At 45.4% G+C, this 12,303-nt stretch overlaps 1 protein-coding gene across 3 annotated transcripts in view; it reads right to left on the reverse strand.

Annotated features, from left to right (window-relative positions):
• PBX1 (PBX homeobox 1) overlaps positions 1 to 10,869 on the reverse strand; it is a 244,509-nt gene extending 233,640 nt beyond the window's left edge. For 2 of the 3 annotated variants that reach the window (XM_081297029.1, XM_081297026.1), the window contains exons 1-3: positions 10,447 to 10,868; positions 9,982 to 10,261; positions 6,762 to 6,835 (exon numbers count right to left, since the gene is read on the reverse strand). In XM_081297029.1, the coding sequence (XP_081153155.1) occupies positions 6,762 to 6,835; positions 9,982 to 10,172 (265 nt within the window). In that variant the 5' untranslated portion in view covers positions 10,173 to 10,261; positions 10,447 to 10,868. Of the gene's footprint in view, positions 1 to 6,761; positions 6,836 to 9,981; positions 10,262 to 10,446 lie in introns of all 3 variants that reach the window. The other variant, XM_081297027.1, reaches the window with a different exon arrangement.
• Between the last annotated feature and the right edge of the window lie 1,434 nt (positions 10,870 to 12,303).

Raw genomic sequence — 12,303 nt, forward strand, 5'->3', positions numbered from 1 at the left:
TTCCCAAGGGCTTGTGCACCCATCAGCTGGTGAAGAGAGGCACAAGTGCAGTGAGCCTGCACAGTGGCATATTATCTAGCTGTGAAAAAGGCATGAAGTGCAGCCACGTGCTGCCACACATGGATAGACCCTGGATGGACGCTAAGCAGAACAGTCAGAGAGCCACGTGTGGTATGGTTGTCCAATGGGAAATATCCAGAATAGGCAAAATCCACAGAGACAGTGCAGACACACCCTCCTCAGGAGCTCACCAAAGGAGAACAGGCACTGACTGGTGGGGGGGGGGGGGGGGGGGGATAAAGATGTCTGAACATTAGATTGTGGTGATGAGCACACCACTTCGTGAATATTCTAAAAACCACTGAACTGTTTTTCTTTCTTTTTGTTATTTTCTTTTTGTTGTTGTTTTTTTGTTGTTGTTTGTTATTGTTGTTGTTGTTTTAATTGATGAATTTCATGGGGTAAAAAACATACTTCAAGAAACCTGTAAAAAACGAAGAATATTCCTGTTTTGTGTCAAAGCTCTCCCTTATGACAAAGACATCACTTTTCTTAAGTCAGGGACATCTCAGAACACAGGAAAGGTTGAGCTGCCCTGCACTTACTTCATGTACTTCTCCTCCCTGGAGCCCCGGCAGGTCCCACGGATGGCCTCTATGACTTCAGAGAGAAAGTATTCGGGACGGAGACCACACGGCCCCTCCAGCTGCCGGGGCTCAGGCTGCAACTCTAGATGTTGAGGTGGTTCCTGTCCAGTCTGTAGGTGATTAAGAAGCTTTCTCTGCAGTTCCCTCCTCTCCTGCCCCCGCGGCTTCCACCCTAGTCCCAGCCTTCTGGCCAGATACAGCTTTCACTTTAGGAGAATAGCAAGAAAAACAAAAGGAAGCAAATCTTAAATTCAGCAATTTTTGTCTCTTTTCGGCATGGAATCAGTCTTGGAATTGGCTCAGTCTTTAGGGACCATCTGGTGTAAGCCTCTTTTTCATGTAAGAAAACAGGACAGAAATAATAAAAGCCAACAGCATGGACCGTGCCAGGCACTGTAATTTACATACCTGACCTCATTTAGTCCTCCAACCACACTTGAGACACTCATCCCAGTGATCTCTATTTCATAGATAAGGAAAAGGCACAGAGAGGTCTAGTAACGTGAATAACGTCATAGAGATGAGAAGTCACAGATGTGGGGCACAAACCAAGGACTCTGGTTTAGAGGTCAAGTTCCTACATCACTGTGGTAGTTCCTCCTAAAATAAGCCATTTGCCTGTGGGTTAGAACTGCCCAGCAGTAAGTCCAGAATGAGCATGGGCTGACCCATCTACCCCCAGGCCCAGTTAGCGACAGAGTACCAGGAGGGCCCAGGTGAAGCTACAGTGGGAACCCAAGGATGGATCTCCCCCTGTTGGGGTCTTGACTTCCCTGAGTAACCGAGGACAGTTTTAGGAAGCATGAGACCTTCTGGTGAGTGAAGCTGGCCGGCCTGTTCTGCCAACAGGCAGCGGGGTCTGTAAAACTGACCGTCCGTACCTAGACTCTCCTTTTCCTTCTGGGAGTCACTCTGCCCAGTTCTGAGAAGTGAGGTCCCTGAGACATAGATGGGCAAAGATGCAGACAGAGAACTGCCTACCCCATTATTTAGTCCTGGACCGCTAGAGAATATGTCTCTTTGGCCAGGAAGGGTTAATGCAAGGACAGATTGTGAAATGGAGTAGAAGATGAGTTTGGAGATAATTTATTATATGAAACAGCATCTTTTATTTATATAACCCGGGGAGCTCCAAGGGCTTTGCAAACAACTCATTAACCCTCCATTTATGCTATTCATCAATTACTGCATTCCTTGGCTCTCACACAGTGTCTCAGGTAAGGGGCAGATGTGGGCCGGGGCCACTACAGTCCTCTAGCCCAGGTCGGTCGGGCAGCACCTGGGCAGGTGCCCCTCTAGGTCATGAGAATAGCGGTGTCTTTGGGGCTGGGGCTGGCAGAGTACTTTGCTCACGGTGCTTGGGGTGAACTTTGTTTTTTAAAGAAAATCAATAAACATATATCGACATCTACTTCACTAAGTTCAAACACAGCAGCATCTAAAAGATGTTTGAAAACAAAATCAAGGATCAGCGTTCCTAAGGCATGCAGGAAGTAAACCATGTTTCAGAAGAAGCCAGGCTTATGCTTTAAAATCAAAAGGGCTTTCTATTTCCGTGTGTTTAATACCAGGTTTTGGTTATTTTATTTGTAAATATTTTTGCAAATTTGCCAAAAACATGGAAAAGTTCCTGGTGTCAATAGAAGACGAGCAGAAGCCCGTGCAGTGGGTAGAGGCAGCTGAACAGGGGCAGGTGACGACCCCTCCACCCAGCCAGGCTGGCTCACAGCCCCGGGCCACAGCTCTCCCGCCCTCCCTCACAAGCCACTCCTAGAGTCCAGGAGAATCTCCTGGCAGCTGACCAAGCCCTCTCCACTTCCTTCTCCCCACCTCTCAAAAGCAGCATTTTTCTAAACCCATTTCTAAAACATGGAGAGAAGGGGCCTTGTGGTCCCAAGCTCAGCACACATCCTGTCCCCGCATTCCCGAGACTCGACTATAGGGTACAGCGCATGTCCACGCCATTCCACATGGCAGCGCCCGGCCACAGGACTGCTATCGCCTGCCGCCTGAGCAGCGGGCGCACAGTAAAACTGGCTCGCACCTTCCCTCAGGTGTGCCTTCTCTCAGTCCTTGCTACCAAAATGATGATGATAATAAAAATAATAATAATAATAAAATATTCTATACTTCATTATTATTAATAAAATAATTTTTAAAAAGGACCAAATTCTTGTATTCTCTTATTAGAAAAAGAAAAATTTGCATTTACCTGCTACAGATGAGCTTCTACAAAAAGTTAAGTCCTGCCTGAAGTCCAAAAGGAATCTGATCTGGGCTGCTCTAACCTCCCTGAAGTCATTTCAGTCTGTTCTGCTCACGGACTAAAGCCATCAGAATTACTCCCTGCAATATACAGCTTCCTTCCATTGGGGCCCAACACACACACACACACACACACACACACACACACACATACACACACACTATTCTACAATGCTTTTAAGAGGAGAGGAGAGGAGAGGAGTAGAAGTCCCATAATGTAATTGCCATATTAAAAAGAAGAGTCAGGCAAGAATAATAAGGGAGGTGTCAAAAAAGAAATACAGTAGTAGACTTAAAAACACCCCACAGTTCCGTGATGGGGGTGTTAATTGAACACAGCAAAGGGAAAGAGAGAGAACAAAGGGGGATGAGGAAGCAAAAAATAATTTTTTAACCTCCTCCAATTATTCGACTTAACTTCAGTACAGATTATGCACTGAGGAAAATTGGCTGAAATGCACCATATATAGCTATTATATTCTAAAATTAAAAACTATTCACAATTGCAACTACTCATTGCTATCTATAAATATTCTTCCTAGTAAATGACATCTATTTTTTTTTCTTTTTGCAATTTTTAAACCTGCATGATGTTGACCCAGAAATAAAAATTTAAAAACCAAGCAATGTTTAAAAATATATTCTGAGTCTCTTTCTTTCTTTCTTTCTTTCTTTCTTTCTTTCTTTCTTTCTTTCTTTCTTTCTCCCCTCCTCCTCCTCCTCCTCCTCCTCCTCCTTTTTTTTTTTTTATTAAAGAAATGCAATGTGTTTGGCTTTTCTCCTCTTCCCCTGCACCCGCCAGCCCGCTTGCCACCCCATACACCTGTGCACGCCTGAGCTCCCCTGTATCAGGAGACCAGGAACCGTTCTTTTAAAAACAAAAGAAAACGTGCCACTAAATGGCCCAAGACTGCATGTCGAGTCTCTGGGTTCCCGAATGAGTGTGCAGATAAAAGCCACTTGAAATCTTCACACTGTGGTCTTGACAGGGCTTTCTTGCTGCTGTCTGGAATATGCTCCCTGAGCTTTTTTATGGCTTTCTTTTATCTTGGCATTTATTTTTAAAAAGCAAAAAAAGTATCAAAATAAAAACTTACACTCTGAAGCAAGCAGACACAGGGGCTCTTCTTTTTCAAGTGTCCCCACAGTAATTTCTGACTTAAACACCCATCAATCAACTGTAATTCAGACCCCGCTGCCTACCTCAGGTATGGCGCCTGTTTTTGAAAGTTCCAAAAGGGGTTAAGACACGCCATTCACTCCTGAGTCTCCCAACTACAAGTCACGTACAGAAACCTAAAACCAAAAGCAGGGCTGGACAGGACGGCCGGCTCCCCGGCAGGGCTCTGAAGGCCAGGCCGATGTGTGAACTTCAGGTCAGAGTAGAACAAGTGACCGAGCCCATGACACAGGGCGACCTCGGCAGGGCTGGGTGGAGCTCAGGAGCCCTGTTCCCACCAAAGGGCTTGAAGGCCCGGAAGGGCCAGGCACAGGAGGCGGGAGCTGCTGGCTGGAGCCGCCTTCCATGTTTCTAGCTCAGCACCAAGAGGGCAGAGGGGGCTTCACATAGACTTACACCAACCCCACGGAGGATACGGAGGACACGCTGGCCTGGGGCAGGGGTCTGCAGCCTCTGAGAGCCCAGAGGAGGCTGGGCCCCTGGAGGATCACCCATGGCTGACACCTCCATCCAACACAGCTCTCAGATTCCCCAGCAGCGCCCCTTCTTCCCTCAGCCCCTCCCCACAAGTTGAAGGCCAGGAGGGGGACATCTTGGTCTCTCTCTAACTTTCACTCAAGGTGTCCCCTCAGACGCAAACTCCGTGTGTGCGACGCCTGTGTGCATGTGCGTGTTTCTTTCTTAACGGAGGGCACAAGTATCTTTAAACTTTTGATTTACATTATTTTATAAGCTATTTTCTAAGTACATTATTCTAGACACAACACACACAACTTAGATATTTTTTGAATTTCCAAAGATGAAGTGTGTTGACATAAAATTTTAAAAACCAAAATATGTATTCCAACCATAAATCGCATCTTTAAAATGTTATTTAGGCCACCACACTTGCTTTGCCCCTCCAGGCCTTAACCCGTAACAACAAGGCGCCAACTCCTGACCCCCACCTGACTCCCACCACCCACTTTGATCTACTGCCTCGGTAGGTTTTAATTACGAGGCTAGAATTGAACACTCTTGCCACAGTGTACATTAAGTGCCCTGACAGGCTGCCTCTCAATGAAAATCTGAAAAAAAGTATCTTCAAAAATAAACTCTCTCAGTCTGGACTATTACATATTTCTTTCTATTTGATTCTGCATTTTATGATCCAAGATCAGAAGAAACTCATACTTAATTAGAAGCAAATTTTAACAAACCAGCATTAAAAGTGAATGAGCATTATTGATCAAAGAAAAAGGAAGACAAAAGGAGAGAGGAGAAAAATAGAGACATATATATACATGTACTCCTGAGGGGAAAAAAAACTAAAAATGGTCACGAACTGAGAAAAGCCCTTGTGATATTCGTATGCACAATCCATGAGTCTCGTAAGAAGTGTCTCCCAGCCAAAAACTGCAGCTAGCCGTTTTGCAATAGGTCCCTCACTGGCAAGGCGACCTGGAAGACAAGCAAGTCCAGGCAGCATGGCCCAGGTGCTTTGTCTGGATACCAGCACACCATAAAGAACACCCAGCAAAGAGCGGCTTGCTGATTCCACGCATTTGAAGCCCAAGTAATCACGAACTCAATCAACAATCACATCTTGAAACTATTTATTTTTTAAAGGAGAAACACAGAAAGCTCCCCCAAAAAAAGCCACCTTGGCGCTGGCCCTCCCTGCCCCCTTTCTGTGTAACTATCAATGTATATCAACCGGGCATGCCATCATATTTATTGTCACTTTCATTCATGTCATGCCCTTGTTTATATGGTTTAGATATGAATTATTGACTGTTACAGTCCTTGTTGTAAAAAATAAATAAATAAGTAGGATGTCAGGTACTTTGCGCTGCTTCAAAGGGAGCAGGAGTCAGAGCCCAGCAGAAGCTGCCCCAGTATGTAGACAGGTCTCTCATCTCTATGCCATGGCTTCAGATCGTCTTTCAAACTCTTTCTCCTTACAAGGGAGAGATTTAGCCACTTTGGAAAATTAAGGATTAAAGTAAACAAACAAGAGGATGGTGCTAAATGTCCTTCCCACAGCACCTGCTGTTTAAGAACATCTCTGATTGATGACTGCTATTTTTTAATTGTTGCTTTAAAATTTAAATGCCCTCCTGGGGTGTGTTCTAAGTGTGTTAGTCCATGATATGAGGCCTAGAGAGCGGAACAAGAGCCAGGGCTCTCTAGGCAGTGTGCTCTACCTCTCACCCGCTAGGAAATCCCAGGCCAAGGCGGAGAGGTACTGTTGGAAGGCGCTTCCCACAAAGGTATTTGACAACACTTTCTGTTGACAGCCTCTAGCCTGCTCTTTGTATAAGTATAAGCAAAAGAGGGGAAAAAAGAAACTTTAAACAGTTCTGCTCCAGCCCAACGCCACAAAATAAATTGGGGTTTTAATTATGGGCCAAGGTACATTCTTTCAGGAAATGGACACTTTCATACTTTTCCCCAAAGACACACCATTCTACGAATTTTCCTTCAGAACCTACGTTTTAGCCTCAATTTTCAAAAGGGTGGAGAAAGAGTTAAGGAAAACAAACCTGTACTACTGGACTTGGTATTAGAGATTGGGCAATCAGCACTTTCATTCTGAAATTCTGATTTTAAATACGACATTCATGATTGCAGGTTAAGTGATTCAACTGGCCGAAGAAAATGCCAAAATATTGGATTCTCATTCCTACCTGTTTTCTCTTTGATTTCACACAACACATTAAACAAGGCAGGCTTCATTCTGTGGCAGTTTAAAGCATGTTTTCTGTAAAAAAAACAAAAACAAAAACAACAACATGGTAGCTTAGGTGGACTCCCAACACCAAACTCCTGAGATGGCACAGGGGAACCGGAGCATTCAGCCAAAATCATACCCTGATCCCAACCCTGCTGCACGCTTCACTTGTTTTTATGACGTAATATGCGAAGTCCCGCCACAGAAAAAGAAATAATGCTAATTAGCAGTGAGAGAGTAGGGATTTAACTACAGAACAGAACTAACCTAAATTATGCCCATTTAGGGAATTTTTAAAAGTAGTGTAATCAAAGTGGAATTTTGAAACCAATCATCCCTTACAGGACTGTGGATGCACAGAGCCAAACACACAGGTTAACAGTTTTGCAAAATCCACGCGGTGACCACAGCCTAGAAGCTGCCTGCTTCTCCGTCTGCGTGTGTTCAAATTTAATTCATCCATGTGTTTGAATTCATTCCACAGATGCCCCTGTATTCTCATAAACACAAGATGCTTGAAAGGTCTTCTGAGCAGAACTGTCAATTTATAAAATTTCAGTCCCCAAGTTAAAGAGTATGGAAATGCATTGCCAGGGGGCAAACATACCCATATGGGGATAAATTCATTTCTCTGTGTTCACATTACGTCTCTTGTGCACACACTGCTTATTTGCAGGTGTTGAAATTCAATTATTTACAATTAGGACCTTCCACCCATTGGGGAAAAAATAAATACAATTTTGCCTTTTAGATTAGCGATTGACCTGGTTCTTGGGTCTGATTGTTTGTATGCAGAATGCACTTGAGGAAGAAAACAATACCTTCCCTCTATTTGATCATGGAATCACTTAGCAGAATGATAGTGCTTTAGAAAGAAAATACTGATCGTAGCAGCTCTTAGTTAAGGGAATTCTGTTTACTAATTAAAATCATGTGTAAAGATAAGTGGAAACTCCTATCACTTAAAACACATGCAATTCTTTTTTAATTCTTTTGAAAGTTAAAAAAAAAAAAAAAACCCACACAACACACACAGCCTCCAGAAGAGCAGACTACAAGTATGTTCTCTACACCACACAGCAGAGGAGTAATAAACTCACAATGCATAGCATCCAAAATAGTAATAGTTTACTTTTGAATCAACAAATATACATTAGAAAGGGAAAAGAAAAAGGAAAAGAAGGACATTTCATCTGCCAAGTAGAGTTGCATTGTTCAACCAAAAAGAAAGATTCAGTCAGTTCTCGTGTGGGGTGAAAAAAGGGATGAGAAGACTCTTGAATTAAGATCTTTCTGAGTCTCTAGAAATAGTTTCCCTAATTGTACTCGCATGCACAGGCCCAAAGGCAAACAAAAAACTCCACAGAGCTATATAGAAACAGTGTGTCTCCCCCACACACAAGGGATTACAGAAGGAGAACTGACCATGTCCCTGTCCCCAAATTTTATCTGGCCTCTCAGCTTTTAGGCCATTGAAGGGGAACCTGCTGAGAGCTGTTTGTCCTCAGTTTCACTAAAAAGAGGGACTGAATCTTACAAAAGTAGCCGAGTGTCTGCTCCTAGGGCCCCTTCCATGTCACCAACTTGTTAGTAAAGCAGTTTACTGGTATGTCTGAGTGTATTTTTCTGGAACAATGTAATGGAGAAATCTGTTCCAATTCAAAAGAGATTGGCCAGTGGGAATCATTCCATTTGCCATACCTATTAGCTTTTCTTTAGGAAATAAAATTCAAAAAGAGCACCCAGAATTTTTTAAAAAAACCTTTCCTCAATTAAAATAAATAAAATAGTCTAAGTCTTTAACCTCCCCAAGTTTCTAGGCACCCGTGAACCAAGTCCTCTGAGTTTACGGGTCGCGTGTGTGCAGCTTCAACACCGTGCATTCACACATTTGTGTTTTTATCTGTTCCCTCTCATTCTCTCAACTCAAAATCCTGTTTCCCTTAGGAGGGGAAAAAAAAGAACCACATATGTTTTCTCCAGATAACTAAGTCACTCGAGTTATAGAAATTTGAAATGCATGTTTAAAAGATTTTCAAAGCACAAGCAGGAAAAATACTGTGGAGATTTAACAAAGCTGGGTATAGGCATATGTGGTCATTAAATTTTTTTAATTCTTTGGAGTTTGGCCTTGGGCAAGATGTTAGTGGGTTGCTACTTTACTTGGGTTTTATTTTGAAAGAAAATTTCTATAAAATACATGAGAACTGTAGCCTGGTGGTGGATCAAGTTCGGAGGCTCCGGTTTCTTTATTACATTTCTCTAATGAAGAGCTTCATGTCCTATAGTATTGAAATACAGAACATCCCCGCTGCTTTCGTTTCTCTTCAGCTGCATCCTACGAAGTCCTGCCAGCAGCAGGGGTGAAGGAGCAAGCTGGATTTCTGTCCCCCCACCCTTTTTTAAAGGACCGTACATAACTGTGTCATGGAAGGTTAATAAACCTACTCAAATTAGGAGACAATAAAGTTAAACTGAAAATCCGAGTCTCATAAAACTAGCAAACATGCCTAAAAGCAAAATTATCTTTTTTCTTTCTTCCCATTAGCTTTTTCTAAAAACAGAATTAAGGGAATGTAAAATAATTTCTGTGTAGCTGACGATTACTGACAAAGAAATGCCCTGCTTTTTCTTCTCTGGTGGTTTTGTATGGTGGGGGGGCTTGAGAAAAAAAAAGATAAAAATTAATTTTGGAGGGGTAAGTCGAGAGGGAAAACCCAACTCACTGAATTAGTGAGGGAGTCAGCTAAATCTGCAAATAAAGTGTTCTTGGGACATTTTATTTCTAATGTTGGGCGATCCCTCAACACCAAGGCACGGACGGCTGCTCAGAACTTGACAATTCTGCTCTCCTACACTTTTTTAGAGCAGTAAAAAGTGCCGAGGGCCGCTTGGGGGTCAGCTGGCAGCCCCTCGGCGTGCCCGCTGGTGTGGGTCCACACGGATGCCTCTCCACACACACGCACGACGTGCACAGCCACACTCGGCAGGGGCGAGCACACTTTCCATAACCAGGCTCCTTCAAATCCTGCTCCTCCGCCATGTAGTTGCTTGTCAAAATGGGGAGAGAAACCACATTTTTAAAGAAAGCGCTGCGGAGATTCGGTCCCCATTGTCTCTCCCCGCGAGAGGGAGAAAACAAAACCCCAGAAAGGAAAGGAAAACCTCCATCTCACCTGGCCTGCGCCTCGTCCAAACTCTGGTCGGTGATGGTCATGATCTGCTGTAAGATGTCTCCGATGTCCTGCTTCCTCCCGCCCTCCCCCTCGGCCCCGCCGGCCCCGTCCTGCAAGTGCTGGGACAGGCCGGGGTGCCCGGCCATCCCGACCCCGGCGTGGGAGTGCATCAGCCGGGGCTGCTCGTCCATCTCCGAAGGCAGGCAGCCCGGCTCCCGTGCTGCTCCTCGGCTCGGCTCCGGGAGCACCGAGGCTTTATCCTTCAAGCTGCCTTCAGATCCTTTTCAGGATAATCAGGGACGGGGAAAAGAGACCCAAAGAAAAAAAGATCCTTTGCCTCTTTAGAGGCTGGTGGGAGGATGGGGCGCGGGGAGGGGGAGGGGGCGTGGGGGTGGCGGGGTGAGGGTGGGGATAAGAGCTGATGGGGAAGGGTGTTGACTCCAAAAAGCAAGAAAAATAAACCACCTTCCCACTTGGCGAAAAGAAACCAGAGCTGGCTTTTGGTTTTCAGTCCGATCTCCTTGGCCAGGCAGAAATGGGCTCCCGGCGCTTAAATCGGTGGCTTAATCCTTTTGCAAATATGCATTGATCGGGAGAAAGGAGAGGAAGGCAGGGGGATGGCCAGGCAAACTTTCCCCCCACCCCCCGCTGCCCCCCGCCCCCACTCCGGGCCAGAGTGATCTCAAAGGGGGTGGGCTGTGGCCAAAGCCAGGTCCCCCGGCCGCCGGCAGGCGAAGCACCGGCTCTCTCCTCCTCCGCGTCTCCGCAAACTCCGGCGGCCCCGTCAGCCTCCTGCTTTTGTTTAGCTCAGGCTCAGGACTCCAGAAACATACACAGAAAACCACAGCCTGCGAGGAGGAGGCGGCGGCGGCGGCGGAGGAGGAGGACGGGAAGGAGGAGAGGGGAGGGGGCCGCGGGGCGGGGCGGGGCCGCGGGGCGGGGCGGGGCGGGGTCTGGAGCCCCGCCCCGAGCCCTGATTGGTCGCCCTGGAAGCGAGGGCCCCGCCCCGCGCCCCGCCGCGCCTCCCCCGCCGCCGCCGCCGCCTCCGCTCCTCCCCGCCCGGCGCGCTGTCAATCAGAGTTCAGAGGTGGGCCCGGGGGAGGCGAGCGCCGGCCCCGGGCCCTTAAAGGTGCCCCGGTACACCAGCTCCGGCTCAGCGGGTTCCCCCTTCTCTCGCCGCCCTTTCTTGGGCTGCGTCTTTGAGGAAAACGTGGCTCCTCTTAAATGCAAACCTATAAAATTAGCAGGAAAGGACACAGACGGTGTGGATCCCTCCGCCTCACCCCTGGTTTTCTTTGGCTGCAGCACAGCATTTAAAACTTGATTCTTTCCATCCTTAGACCTCAAGGAAACAGTTGAGAGCAAGTTTGTCAGCACAAAGTAGTTATGAAGCACAACCAGGATGTTAATGTGATTAATAGCGATCTCTAATAAAAGGAAGAAGTAATAGTAGATTAAAAACAACAACAACAACAACTCTATCATAACAAAGTTAGAAATGCACACCAGCCTGTGTCAATTGTGTGGCCTGAAAACTGAATTATGGGCTATGAAACCAAATAAATTTGAAGAAAAAGAAATGAATAAATAAGTTCACCAAGTGAGACTAACTCAACATTTCTCTTGCCCCTGGGGGAAATTAGTTATTTGGCTTAAATACTTAATAAAGAAATGCATTATCACAGTTTGGCTCTAGTTTTTAATACACTCTAATAAGCATTATTAACTGGGATAAGAAGTGAATGGACATTTATTGAATGCCTACTATGCACAGAGTGATTTACATGAGTCATTTTATTTAATTCCCAAGACATCTCTGTGAGTTGTGGCTTTTTATTTGCATTTCACAGAGAAGAAACAGAAAGGTTGAATAACTTGTTCCAAGTCCGCAGTTATCCAGTGTCAGGGCTGGAACTCAAAGCCTGGTGCCACTCCCTCCAAAGACGTCTTGTTCCACTGTCAATCTGCTTCAAGGCTAACAGAAATGTGCATCAAATGTAAAAATTTGCTTTTATGTGTTCCCTATGTTGTTTGAAAACAGATTTAAGATAATCAAGGACATACTTGAACAAGATGGCTCAGATTGAAAAATGAGTGGGAAATAATTAATTAAATAAATAAGTAAATAAAATGGAATCAGTAAGAAACTCCCTGCTGGAGTCCAACACCATAGCTGCACAGTAACCATGAACCTGCTGCCAGTCTTTTCATTAGGCAGAACAGGAGGGAGCATCCAGGTGGACTCAGTTACAACACCTGTGAGATCAACCAGCAGGAGGGACTCCTGGAAGTGGCCCAGCATAGCTCGGAGCTTAAGTATTC

The sequence above is a fragment of the Spermophilus citellus genome (assembly GCF_964194105.1).
Source record: "Spermophilus citellus genome assembly, chromosome: 6".
NCBI lineage: Eukaryota > Metazoa > Chordata > Mammalia > Rodentia > Sciuridae > Spermophilus > Spermophilus citellus.